Source organism: Manihot esculenta, chromosome 9 (genome assembly GCF_001659605.2).
Source record: "Manihot esculenta cultivar AM560-2 chromosome 9, M.esculenta_v8, whole genome shotgun sequence".
NCBI lineage: Eukaryota > Viridiplantae > Streptophyta > Magnoliopsida > Malpighiales > Euphorbiaceae > Manihot > Manihot esculenta.
This window is the reverse complement of record NC_035169.2, coordinates 10,569,540-10,584,388: the sequence shown is the minus strand read 5'-3', so window position 1 is coordinate 10,584,388 and position 14,849 is coordinate 10,569,540. Positions and strand designations below refer to the sequence as shown.

At 33.7% G+C, this 14,849-nt stretch overlaps 1 protein-coding gene across 1 annotated transcript; it reads right to left on the bottom strand.

Annotated features, from left to right (window-relative positions):
* Positions 1-709: 709 nt before the first annotated feature.
* On the bottom strand, positions 710-3,504 carry LOC110622542 (probable pectate lyase 12). The gene is made up of 5 exons (XM_021767084.2): positions 3,293-3,504; positions 2,713-3,173; positions 1,983-2,425; positions 1,116-1,324; positions 710-1,021 (listed from the first exon to the last, which is right to left on the bottom strand). The coding sequence occupies exons 1-5, from the start codon at positions 3,412-3,414 to the stop codon at positions 823-825; spliced, it is 1,434 nt and encodes a 477-aa protein (XP_021622776.2). The 5' UTR covers positions 3,415-3,504; the 3' UTR covers positions 710-822.
* Positions 3,505-14,849: the final 11,345 nt, after the last annotated feature.

Genomic DNA, 14,849 nt, shown 5'->3' with positions numbered 1-14,849 from the left:
TTGAACTGTATGGGAACTGCATCATCTTCTATCAATATCCCTGAAGTGAAATTAAGTACAATATCTACAATCAGCAAATACCAAGTTGGTCAGCTTTTCCATTATTTTAGAAAATGAGAGTTTTCTTTTTCTAATAGAGAAAAGATTCTTCCTTAGCCATACAACTGTGAACATACATGCAATTTTTTTGATACAACATTATCAAGATATGGTTCTCTAATATAATATATATTACCTGAAGTTTCTTCTTTCTCTTTTTCAATTAAACAAATTATCTATGCCTTTTGACTAAGCTAATACTAGCTTACCAAGAGCAAAAGGAAAAAGGAATTCATTCTGTTTTTCAAGTTTCTTGGGAAGTAATGTAAGGCACCTGTCATTGAATATCCTTAGAATATTAATTAGTTAGCTTATAAATGACATTAAAATTCCCACTTTGTAATAGATTCTGCATGCTCATTATCATGATATGGCCAAATCATTTCCCCAGAGATAAGTATATTATAAATAAATAAATACTGAATCCACCGACTTTTGTTGTAAATAAATTCTAGGATAAGTAAAAGAATTTCAGTTCAATCAATCCTATAAATTAATCAATTCGATTTGGTTATGAAATAAGGGTAATGGTCCATGTAAATCGGGTCTTTGACAGATTTTTTCCAATAATAATAATAATAAAAAGATATTGGCACGTAAAACCTGCATGTAGCAGAAATTCAGGTGGGGATTAATGTTGCAAGAATTAGTGACAAACAAATTGTACAGTTGTTTTCCAGCAGAAGCTGATGTGAATTGAAAGAAAGCACAACTTATTGCTAGCTATAACATGGAAATAAGGGCTATAATGTGAAAAAATATTAAGCAAAACAGAGCAATGAAAATGGAAAAAAGACCGTTGGTCGTTGGATGTGACAATGGAGAAATGCTTCCTGAGTAGTCATCCAGGTAATCATCACCGGAATCATGGCTATCTCCACCACCATTATCTCCGGCATTCCACATTCCTAGGTTGTTGTCCCTGCTCATTTGTACAAAGTAATGTAAATTTCACAATAACTATATCATAAAAAAGAATATTCAACTCGTATATATGTATAACTGTATAATATTACCTTCCACCAACACCCAAAACACCAGCGTGCATGGTGATTTGATCAATAAGAACAGCAGACTTGGGCTCCACACTGTAGGCTTTCTCGTACTTAACCTCCAAGCCTTGTCCTGATGTTACAAAAAAAGCTCCATTTACCATTACGTCTCCTTCTGATCTCCAATTCCATCCCTTCCACTCCCCTTCTGTTGTGTCCACTCTCTTTGTTACCTGCAAAACTCTCCAACCTTTTCTGTTTATTTCAATTCTGATTCACATGAGATTTTATATTATGAATATGAATTCATTTATAACCGTTTATCTCATATCGATCTTAGAAATGGATAATGTGTCCTTTATATCCATTATATACACTCTTATTTTTTAAACTAATTTTTGGGTGAGTTATATCTGATCCAAATTTAATCAGAGTCTCCCCTTCAATATTGGGCTAAATTTAAATCATAGCAATTCATATTGTTTGATATGAAAAAGAATATGGAAGCAAATTGTTTGATATAATGAGTCTTCTCATTCACAGATTGATAATGGGCTTTGGTAATTTGAAAAATGGTGAAAGTAGTCAATTTTAAGTTATGGAAGATTTTGTCTTATTAATGCCAAGGACTGGGACAAGACCACATATTGACATATTTTCCAAGAAATTCAAAAAGAAAATGAAGAAATGCAGATTCTAAAAGTCAAACGTAGGGTTGAAAATTCACCTATTAGTAACATTTTTAGGGATTCTAGTATTTTAATCCTAGCCACTGAAGTGAAAATTTTATATTAATCAATAATTATAATAAAATTTTACATAAAATTCACAATAATTAATAATTATAATACAATTATACAATAATTATATTATAAATTTCTGGTTAAATACCTCCTTTGCATTGCGATCGGTGGGAGCAGTGTAACGATTGCCTTGGCTGTTAATTGTAGGGTTACCACTACCTCCAATTGCATACATCTCCCACCTTGTAAAATCATTATTCACCACATGTATATATCCTCTTCTACACCTTGGCATTCTCTGCACCAACTTCTCTCCAAAATGGTTAAAGGCTATGGTCACCTGCATCCCTGAGTCTGGTAAATAATCATCACTGTGACCCAGCAGCATCACCTCATTGTGATGAGAGAAGAAGTTGTTTGATATTGTGATCCCTGTGGATCCCATTACTGCATCAATCAAACCATCCTTGCAGTGAGAGAGTGAGCAGTGATCAATCCATATGTCCTTTGATCCAAAGATGGATATCCCATCACCGTCTGATTTTGTCCGGTACCCATAGTGGGTTGGACTTGAACGCACATTTGTATTACCTGGATGGAAAACATAATCATTGGAGTAATTTTAGAGACACAAAATGGCTAAAATGTGAAATCTTGGACTTTCTTTGACGACTTTTAGGGACCCACACAAAGAAAGTAACATCAGATAGTGGGATTCTAATCATACTATCTCAGCTCCAAATTAAAATTACCCTAGTAGAAGAGAGATAACTACTTTAATCTTGATTCTTGATGTGAATGTAGAACATATTCTTGAGATTTTCTTAGTTAAATTTTTCTTCTTTATAGCTAAAAGAAAAGAAAAGAAAAAATCTAACCTGAAGGGACACAATGGTGGATATGAATATTGTGAATGATAACATTGGTTATATACTGGAGCGTAATGCAACCACCGCCCACAATGTGCACATTAGCCCCACGTCCATCAAGAGTCTTGTAGCTATTGAAAATGAGTTCCTGGGAAAGCTTAATAAGCATATTACTTGGAAACACAATCCACAAGGGCTCTACTTGTATCACTGCATATCTTAGGGTTCCTGGTTTTGGGTTAACAGCATCATCGTCAGAAGAGTCAGTGACTATATAATATTTACCATTCTTCCCTCCCATTGCATACTGCCCGAACCCTATGGCGCAGTCGGCTAGCCTCTGACGGTTGTTGGCCCAGTCTGGATCACACTTCCAGCAATCATCTATAGGGTTTCCTGTTAGGCATGTGGACTGGTCTTTTTCAGATATTTGGAGCATTTGCCTTCTTGACATAGAAGCATTTACTCTTCTGCAGTATACACATGAGGGACAATTGATAAAAAAAACAAACAAACATACATCACTGAAGACATTACCATCAAAACAGAAATGGCTTTCTGCTACAGAATGCTAATAGCAATATAGTACCTTTGAACTTGTTGAGCAACTTCATCTGGGTTAGGGTGAGGAATGGGAAAGGTGAAGTTGACCATTGGCATGCAAAGTAGAGAAAATGAGCTCAAAAGAAGAATGAAGAAAATGTGCAGCATTTTTGCTCTAGGAAGAGAAGTGGGGGAGTGATTTCTACTTTGAGATTAAGAGGAACTGTTTTCTCTTACTTTTCACGGCTTCCATGTCCGAAATAGGCCACTTTTCTTTCTATTACCTCCGTCTTAAAATGAGAATTTTTTTTATCTCAAATTTTTTATTATCCTAAAAATTTCAATATAAAGTTATTTAATATTAATATATGAAAAATGATAATTATCTAGAGTATTTTAAACAAATTACTATAAATATTTCTAAAATTAAGATTATTAATTACTCTTATAGGTTTAGATGAAAAATTCTTAAACGATAATTAATTATAAAATAGATGTAGTAGATTGTAATTTAGTCAATAATTTTCTAAAATCCACCCATTTAATTTATATGAAAGTATATATTTACGTAATAAATTATTGAGATAATAATATTTAAAATAATAATAAATTTTATGTTGTATAAATTTTCTTATTAATTAGACAAGAACTTTGGTTATCATATATATATATATCAGGTCATTGTTCATCAGCAGGTGAAAGGCCACAAAAGTCAATATCTAGAGTGGCAAACAATGGAGCCAAAAAAGAAAAATCTAATCAGAAATCCCCCTCATTTCCAAGTAATACATAAACCTACTACAAAATTTCACCTTATCCTTGCATACATTGTATTTCATTGGTTAAATAAGTCTTTTCTTTCCTTTTTATTTAAGATACTCCAATAATTATCCCATTGAGATCCAATGCAATGAGAAATTATTAAAAATAATATTAAAGCTTTAAACTGAATTAAATAATTTTTATTTATTTTTTATTTGATCTAAAATAATATCAAATTTATGAAACTGCTTTTAAATTCTATAAGAGTTGTAAGAAGGTAAAATTAAATCATTTATGTTTTGTTGATAGAGATGTAGGGTCTGTTAAAGCTATGATGGATGCTTTGAAACACTTCGAAAAGGTGTCTGGGTTGAGAGTAAACGAGGATAAGAGTTTTTGCGTGGGCATCAACGGCCAAATTTTGCAATTGCTAAACTTTAGAGAAGGGACTCTACCAGTTAAATACCTTGGATTACCTCTTGTATCCACCTTTATGTCAAAAGATCATTATCAAAATCTAGTTGAGAAAATTACTATCTGGACAACAAAGCACTTGTCATATAAAAGGAGAGTACAATTGATAAATGTTGTTCTTAGAAATATGCATGTCTACTGGTGCTGTGTTTTCATTCTTCCAAAAGCTGTAATATAAGAGATCGATAGAAGGTGTAGAATTTTTTTATGAAAAGGCTCATCAGAGGGTGGAAAAGAGAATGTTGTGGCTTGGGACAAGGTATGCAGTTTGAAAAGTGAGAGTGGTCTTGGCATAAAGGAAATGGCTTCTTAGATTAAAGCTGCTGTGGCCTTACATTTAGATTACTACAGAATTAATAGAGAACAGGAAGATACATTTAAATGGGCTCTTACATCCACAAGAACTTACTCAATTACAAGTGCTTGGAAGGAGTTGAGAATCCCTCATAGGAAAGTAACACAGTGGAAGCTAATTTGGGGTAGAAACAACATTCCTATACACAGCTTCATAGTCTGGTTGGCGCTAATGAATAGACTAGCACTTAGAACAAGATTGATAAGGTGGAGTGTGGTGAATAATGTTAATTGTAGCTTTTGTCACAAACAGAAAGAAAATGTTGAGCACTTATTTTTTTATTGTCCCTTTTGGATAAGAGTGTGTGACGCTATTTTGCAAAAATGTGTTATTCAAAGGCAAAGATTATGCCGGAGAAGAGAGACAAGCTGGTTCTCTAGGAGAATAATAGGGAAATCGATACTTGCATCAGTGAGAAAAATTGCTTTTTGTATTATTGTATACTTTATTTGGATAGAAAGAAACAATGTTATTTTTCAATATGATATAACTGATGTTCATAGAATCATTCAAAAAATCACTATTTCGGATAAGCTAAAATTGATGGATATTGAGAATTCCTATATAGAGACCATTGACGGAAAAGAGTGGCTGTAACTCTATATCCAATATTTTTTATTGTTGAATATGTATGCTGAAGTGGGATATTAGTTGCTGAGAGTTAAATATATTTAAACAGCAAAGATTATAAGTAAGTTTGATTTTGTTCATGATTCTGATAGTTTGGTAAATGTCTTAAAAGGATGTCGCTCTGAATGTTAGTTGACACATGAAAAAAAAAAAAGCTTATTGAGTTAGATCTGTCATCTAAGATGCTGGTTGGGATGGTTTTTTAATTTTTGAAGTGTTGTTTTGTGTCAAAAAAATGTAATGCTTATTCTTTCGCTTTGTTGGATGTGGCTTGAGTGGAACTTAGTTTGAATTATAAGCTAATATTATATGTATCTTGCTGCAGTTAATTGAGAAGTAGGATGCTGCTTGCAGTGTTATTACTGTGGAGTTTTTTTTTTATTTTAATCTTCTTGTATAGGAACTTGATATATACATGATTTTTTTATAGTTCTGCTGTATGTTGACTTGATAATAAAATTTCAATTGATAAAAGAAATAAAATAATTAAATAAGTTATTTTAAATTGTCTATAAATTCTTTTTCACTTTTCATTGCGCATGTGAGATGACTCAAATTTAAATATGGAACAAAAGGAGAACTCGCAGCATTACCATATTGCCTAACTTTGTCTGCTCAAAAAAGATTCCTCCGGCAGATGCGGGAGACCTGCATGGATTGCATCTTTTGATGGCAATTAGGACAAAGCAAAAGAAAATGTTTACTATCAACAACCAACAAATATAGGATTGTTTTCTGTTTCCCTTTTCTGAATTGGGTTCCAAATAATTTCATGAATTTTTCTTGTTTGTAATAATGCAAGTGAGACATCTTCATTTCTCTACTGCAACTCTATAAACAAATGAATCTCCGTCTTTGAAATTCTCTTGAAAAGCATCTCATTGGGATCTGTATTTTCCTTTCCTAGTTCTTCAACATTGCAAAGCAGAATACTCAATCTAATTAATAATAATAATAATAATAATAAATACCTAAGTAAATTTATAAAATAAATTTAAAGGAAAAAATATAGAAAGTGTGTGCCTCTTTTTCTCCCTTTAATTAAAACTTAGAGTATAATTTTTTCTAAATAAAAATTAAAGTTTAAAAAATAAAGAAATAATTTATTCATATGTGATGATCTGAGATCGAATAGAATAGGGTTTTACAAGATTTTATGTTTTACAGAATAAGGCTTAAGTTTCCTGAGGAGGGGACTCCTCTCTTATACATTGTCTTGCTTGCTGGTGACGTGTAAAGACCTCTCCAGGATTGGGCCACGCGTCTCTGCCATGCGGATTCGGAGGTACTAGGGTATCAGCCGCCTGCTCCATGCGTAACGGCCTCTGATTCTCCTCGTACGTACGTTTAAGCGGATCTGCCAGACTGTCTGGTGAATATTATTTTGGATCCTGGGTTGGGCCGAAAGTCGGGCCGGACGCTAGGCTTGAGAGGAGAGAGCCTGCTTCATGTGGGCTGGGCCGTTATGAAGAAGCTGGGCCGAGTTCGGTCTTGAAGGTTGAATGAGCCAGGCTTGTTGGGTATATCAGATACGTGGGCCTCTATGTTATGGGCCTTTAGCAGTGGTTAGGCCTCTGGTCCGGAGTGAAGAAATCCATCGGTCATCAATATGTATTTATTATTAAATTAAATTTATATTATCAAATTAAATTTATAAATGTAAAATTAAAATATTTATTATTAAATTAAATTCATGAGTGTAAAATTAAAACATTTTAAAAGAAGTAGGTTTTGAAAAATTCTGCGGAAGGCCTGTTAAGTGCGGATGCAGAGGAGCCGTAGCATTATTGGCAATTTAGTTTTTTTTTTTTCAATTTTAACTTTTCATTTAAAACAACTATAAATAATACACGAAATTCATCGTTGAGTTTATTTTTTAAAATTATTTCAAATTTTCCTCAAGAAAAAAAAATGGAATTCAGAGCTTGAAACCCGCAGCTTAACTATATTAAATTTTATTTAAAATATAATAAGATATATATATATATATATATAAAATTTTAATTAATTGGATAAATTTTCCTATCTTTACACACATATGGACTCCACCGCTTTTGTAGGGCAGAGAATCGAGACCACGGGTACCGCTCCTGAGGCCCACTTTTTGACTATTTAACTATTGATGGGCCCACCTGTTTGACGAAAATCACGTTGGTAATTACTGGTGGGGTCCCAACCACATTGGCCCTACCCTTTAATCATGCTTAATCCTTTCGTCAAAGCTTACATGTCATTGCTAAAAGCATCGATACAAATTTCAACTTCAAATCCCAAAAATATTTTTTAATTAAAATTTAGATTTAAAATCTCATAATTCTAAAAATAATTCAAATATCAAACTTAATAAAAAACAAATAAAGTGGCTCAGCAGAAAGTCTGAAACTGCAGAGAATGAATATGTAAAAGTCAAAGTTTGTAGTCTTTACGATCAGAGGTCAGTAGAACTTTCAGCTCTTTTCACAGTTTCATATATATATATATATATATATATATATGTTCTTTCATTATTATTGTCTTCTTTTTCTTCTCCAGTTTTATCAAATATTCACTCAATTTCTCTGTCATCATTTAGATCGTAGATTACTGTCCTCGCCTGAAGGATTTGGAAGGCATAGAGTGTTGTAAAATTAATTTAAAGTTTAAAAATTTTTATACGCTTTAAAAATTTTCTTATCGTTAAAAATTTTATTTACGAGATTTTTTAATTTTTATATTTAAATATAATATTAAATATAATTATTATAATTTTATTATATTATTTTAAAATTTTTATAATCATTTACTATAATTATTTTTTTATTATAAATAGTATCCATTTTTATATAGAAAATAAATTTATTTTTTTAATTTTATTCTTTTTTTTATATTTTTTAGTAAATTATAAATTAAAAATAAATTTTTATTTTTCTGATCTTAAAAATTTAATCTCAAAAAAATTTATTTAATTCTAAAAATTATAAAATAAATATTTAAAAATAGTATTTAACACGAGTCAAATTTTATTATTTTATTATATTTTTTCAACGCAATATGATTTTAATTTTAAATTTCAAAAGTGAATTTTATTTCTCCGGCAATGGCTTATGGAAATTAGAATACACAGAAGTGGATGCTCAAGGCAGGCAGCAGCAACAACCATCTATGAGTTCAAATCCTAAGCACTGGATCTTTGCTTTGGAGCCTAAATATATCAATGCCAGTGTTTGAGTTTTTAATAGAGGCATGATGTTAAAGCTTAGAATATCTTTTTTTTAGCAGCCAAAACAATTTCTAGCCTTTTGTTTTAAAAAATTCAGTATCTCAAACTCGCTGATCCATATTCGCGTGAAATAGTCCAATTAAAAAAATTAATATATTTATTTATTTAGAGTTCAAACTCAATTTTTTTTAGTAATTTTTTTATAAATTAAACATTAAAATTTAATATTTTTCATCACTTGGACTAAGCTCCTTTTACTTGCTTCTCTGAGAGCCAAAAATTATATATATTTTCAAAATTTATTGCTTAAATTACGGAGCTGAAAAGGCTCAAATTAATACTCCAGTGGTAAGCCCATGTCGCCCGTGATCATAATTAATCACTCCAATGGTAATTTACAGCACACCACTTCTTGATTGTTGGTTTCTTTTCTCCTTTCTTGTTTAATATATTTTTAAAAAAATACTGCCACATTAAACAAGAAAGTTTTTTTTTTTTTTCAGTTGAAATAATTGCTTAGAAGCATGTTTAATTATTACTGATACTGTTTTTATCATTTAAAACTTATTTGATCCAGTAACTTTCTGAAAAAAGGAAAAATAATCTTGAGGATATTTACTAAACACAGGCCCATAGTCCTGAGAAAAAAGAGGCCCAACTAAACACATTTATGCTTGATGCTCAAATCAATTCAGCACCAACCCTCTGGACCAGAGTTTCGCTCGCTAGCTGCTCTAGTCATTGAGAAATTTTATAAAACAATAATTGAACTGAATTAAATAAATTAAAAATTAAAATTTTAATATTTATAAAACTCAAATCAAATTGATTTTAATCAAAAATCGAATCGAATCGAACTGATTTGATTTAATTCAATTCGATTTGATTCGATTTGAATTTTTAATAAATTTTTTATTTTTTATACTTTATTTTTAAAATTTTAAAATTTAATTAAATATTTTAATCTTAATATGATCTAATCTCTCTATATTATTGAAAATAATATATTATTATCACTAATCAATTCGTTCAATTTTTTAAATTTTTTTATTAAAATCAAATCAAATTGAAATAATTAAAATTTTTAAAATTAAAAATTAAACTAAATCTAAATAATAAAAAATTAAATTAAAAATTTAAATTAATTTAATTCAATAAATTTTTTCGGCCATTCAAGCCCTGCAATATATAAAAAGTCGCAATGAATATTTAAGAGTAATTTGTTAACTCCATCATCAGACCTAACAACATTTATTGAACGTTCACTGAATTATACCTTTGGAGGGAAAATAAAGTGTCAATAGACAAGCCATTTGGAGCTGTCTGACTTGCTATTGTCTATAGCTTGTTTTAACCCAGGCACTGCATTTAAACTCGTATCAAAGGTAAACTATGAGAAGGAAATTATTCACAATAAGAATGCAGAAGAAGATATATTCTATTGATGTATAGCTGTGGTTAAATACACAAATGCAAAGTCATCTAATCCTAAGAAAAAGGAATTTGAAATACAGATGGTTACAACAGTTTACTATTTAAACTATGTTGTTATCTCCACATCTTTATCTAATACGCCCCCGCAAGATGGTGAACGATTAGTGACACCAATCTTGGACCTTAACTTACAGAAATCGGAGACAGATAATGGCTTTGTTAACAAGTCTGCAAGCTGTTCTTGGGTAGAGACATGACGTACTCTTAAGCTTCCATTTTGTACTTGCTCCCTTACAAAATGATAGTCAATTTCTACATGCTTCATTCTGGAGTGAAATACGGGGTTTGCTGCAACATAAGTTGCCCCCAGATTATCACAATATATAACTGGTGGTTTTTGACATGGAACTTGTAACTCGTCTAACAAATTTCGCACCCAAACAAGATCTGCTGCTGTCGAAGCAACTGATTTATATTCAGCTTCGGTGGAACTCCGAGCGACAGTTTTTTGTTTCTTAGAGGACCAGGCTATTGGGTTTTTGCCAAGAAAAATTACATAAGCACCAGTAGACTTTCTATCATCTTGATTCCCTGCCCAATCCGCATGGGAAAAGGCATGCAAGTCTACAGACGTCTCTTTATGAAGAGATAGACCAAAATCAAAAGTACCCACCAAATACCGAAGAAGCCGTTTAAGAGAAGACCAATGATTTTCAGTCGGCTTGGAAGTGTATTGAGAGAGTTTGTTGACAACATAAGCCACATCTGGTCTTGTAAGCAATAAATATTGTAGACTTCCTATCAGTGCTCTGTATTCTTGCACATCAGAGAGACAACGAGAGTCATTAAGACTAAGTACAGTTTTCTGGGTCATCGGCGTGGGAGCTGACTTAGCTTCATGCATATGAACCTTCTCCAAAAGCTCCCGAATATAATTCTGTTGCGAGAGAAATAATCCCGTAGGTGTTCGAGTGACCTCAACCCCCAAGAAGAAATGAAGAGCACCTAAATCCTTGATAGAAAACCTCCTGCTAAGAGCATGTATAAATTCCTCTACAGATGATGAATCAGCTCCAGTAATTATTATATCATCAACGTAGACAAGCAAATAAATAAGCTTGCCCATGTGATGATAAATAAATAGACATGAATCAGATTTAGACTGATGAAAGCCAACAGATAATAGAAAAGACTTCAATTCTGAATACCATACCCGCGGAGCCTGTTTCAATCCATAGAGCGATTTCTCAAGCTTGCACACCAAATTGGAATTATTTTCATGAACAAAACCGGGTGGTTGTTCCATAAACACAACCTCACTTAACTTTCCATGGAGGAAGGCATTATGAACATCCACCTGTCGAAGAGACCAGTTGTTAATAACAGCTAGAGAGAGAACTAAGCGAACTGTCGGATGCTTTGCGACGGGGGAAAATGTCTGATCAAAATCCAGACCCGGTCGTTGAGTGAATCCCCGTGCGACCAATCGTGCTTTATAACGCACTGGATTTCCTTTCGAATCATGTTTAATGCGAAAGAGCCACTTACAACTGACAATATTTTCTGCTTGAGCTGAGGGAACCAAACTCCATGTTTTTTGGTTCATAAGAGCACTGTACTCTTCCTCCATGGCGAAACGCCATTTTGGATCCTTCAAAGCTTGAGCTACTGTCTTGGGAACCTGCGGTTGGCTGTTCGAAACTTCAGTCAAGAGACACAGTCTATTCACTGGCTTTCGAATATTATTTTTGCCTCGAGTCACCATCGAATGGGTATTTGGATGTGAACGTAACTGTAAGTTGTCCACATTATCAATTGGAGGAGACATAGCGGTTGAAGTTACAGAACCAGTATTACCTCTGATTGTAGTAGCCGAAAGACCACTGTGAACAGGTGACTGCTGAACTAGCAAGGGAGAAGCCGATTGAGGAGGCTCCAAATTTGGTTGCCCAATTCGGTCAAGACCTGTAGTGACAGGTAAAATAAAATGCACAGGGGACCAAGTATCCATAGTTGTGGTAGTGGGTCGATCCAAGGAGGAAGCAAGAGTAGTAAAGGGAAATTCAGTCTCAACAAAATCGACATGTCTGGATAAAAACATTTTTGATGTTGTAGGATCATAGCATTTATATGCACTTTGTGTGGCAGAATATCCTAAGAAGACACAAGGTATAGAACGTCGTTCTAATTTATGTTTAGTAAACGGACGAACCCAAGGGTAGCACAAACAACCGAAAACCTTTAATTTGGTATAATTTGGTTCTTTCCCATGTAGACATCGAAAAGGTGACTGATTTTTTAAAATAGGAGTAGGCATCCGGTTAATTAAATATACTGCAGTTTGAAACGCATATGTCCAAAATGAGAGTGGTAATTTGGCTTGGTGAAGCAAAGTAAGACCCGTTTCAACAATGTGTCTATGACGACGCTCAGCAATAGCGTTATGTTCTGGTGTATATGGTGGAGTAAGAAAATGTGAAATTCCCTTTTCCTGAAGATGCTTTTTTAAATGTAGAAATTCCCCCCCATTGTCTGAGTAAATGGATTTGATCTTGCAACGAAAAAAGTTCTCAACAAGATTTTGAAACACAGGAAATATGGAAGACACATCTGATTTTTGTTTCAAAGGAAATAACCACACAAACTTTGTAAAATGATCCACAAATATGAGATAATATCGAAACTCATCAATGGACGTAACTGGAGAGGGTCCCCAAACATCACTATAAATTAACTCCAATGGAGCAGAGCTAGACATAGAGGATTCATAAAATGGACTCTTGTGCATTTTATTGCACTTACAGGAATCACAAAAGAAATTATTGTTAAGGACTGGTAATTGAAAATTCTGCAAAATAATACGCAAAATAGAGGTGGACGGATGTCCAAGTCTCTGATGCCAGAGTGGCTGAGAAGTAGAAACAATATGGGCAATACTCTTCGGATGACCTCTTGACAGATTGGGCGGCCATTCATAAATACCGTTAACAGGCTTCCCTTTTGCTAGCAGCGCCCCCGTGTTCAAATCCTTCACAGCAAAAAGAAATGGGTTAAATGTCACCTCCACATTATTATCAACACATAACTTATACACAGAGATGAGATTCTTGTCAAGAGTAGGTACACATAAGACATCATTTAAACACAAAGGCTTAGATTGTGAAGCCAAATGAGCTGTCCCAACATGAGAAATTAAACAAGATGTACCATCCCCAAGAAGAACTGTATCATCCCCTTCATAAGTCGAATGGATAGCCAGATTGTTCAAGTCATCCACAACATGCTGATTGGCTCCTGAATCCATAACCCATCGTGGATCAGTATGTTGCCTATTATTGGTAACACAATTGACTAGTGGTTTCGAACCAACAGATGCAGAGGTCCTAGTATTGGAGGCATTATTGGATAGCCACGGCAACAACTTTTGGAGCTTGAAACATTGTTTTGTGACATGACCTGGTTTATCACAAAATTGGCATTTAATTCTACTCTTTGAGGTAGAAGAGTTGGTAGAGTTACCGGACCATGAGTTCGAAGAATTTCCAGAAGTTGGAGATCGATTACCAGTTGGCGATCCAACTCTGTTCTTTGCAGTATAGTTAACTGTTGTGGGAGCAGCAGGGAAGCCAACGTCACGATTCAACTGACTTTCAAAATCAGTAAGTTTATCATGGAGATCATCAAAGGATATTGCTGAATCACGAGCGCGAATTGCTGCCGAAACTTCTTTATATTCGGCAGGTAACCCGTGAAGAACATGAAGAACTGTCTCATTCATGGTGACAGTAACACCAGCGGCAGCAAGAGTCGTAGTAATAGACTTAATTTTCTGAAGGAACTCAGTAATGGACATCGTCCCTTTCTTAGTTAGAAATAGAGACTCTCGAAGACTCATTATTCGAGCCTGAGATGGTTTTGCATAAGTTTTCTGGAGAGTATTCCAAACATCATAGGAGGTTTTCTCGCCAACCACATACGGAACAATATCCGGGGAGAGAGAGGCAATGATAGCACTGCGAAGGAGCTGATCTTGCCGAAATTGATAAGAACTTTTGTCTAGATCGATAGGAAGAGGAACTTCAACAAGCTTGAGAAAATCATATCCGATCAAAAGAGAATACCATTGAGTATGCCACGATTGGTAATTCGTGACAGTTAATTTGAGAGGAGCTTGAGCGGTGGCATTAATGGAAACAAGGTGAGTTTCAGTAGGAGTGGTGAGTATAGTAGGAACGACAGACGGGGTAACCGAACTGTCTGCAGAGATGTCAGTCGGATTCGTCATAAAGACAAAACAGAAAGGAAACAGAAAATATAGGATCGGCAAAAAAAAAAACTTGCTGTTGAGCAGAAGGCTCTGATACCATAAGAATGCAGAAGAAGATATATTCTATTGATGTATAGCTGTGGTTAAATACACAAATGCAAAGTCATCTAATCCTAAGAAAAAGGAATTTGAAATACAGATGGTTACAACAGTTTACTATTTAAACTATGTTGTTATCTCCACATCTTTATCTAATACACAAGATGTCAGAATTGATTTGTATATGTTTTTATCATTTTGGAGTAAGTGGATTTTGGTGGGGCCTAACTCGTTAAATTTTTTTTTTCCTTAAATTTTGCATTACGGTGCAACACTTGGCCTGTCCTCAGAAAAAGACGAATGACTTTATTACTATAATCTTGTTTTTCCATCATAGTTGGAGTCCCGATGGTCGGTGGTTGGATTCCTTGGATTCTCCAGCA

Excerpts from the sequence above, each read along its gene's own strand:
- LOC110622542 (XM_021767084.2), bottom strand. The coding sequence starts at position 3,414 with ATGCTGCACATTTTCTTCATTCTTCTTTTGAGCTCATTTTCTCTACTT. Across the intron at positions 3,174-3,292 it reads GTTGCTCAACAAGTTCAAAG|AAGAGTAAATGCTTCTATGT; the intron begins GTACTATATTGC and ends TGTATACTGCAG. Across the intron at positions 2,426-2,712 it reads CCACCATTGTGTCCCTTCAG|GTAATACAAATGTGCGTTCA; the intron begins GTTAGATTTTTT and ends TTTTCCATCCAG.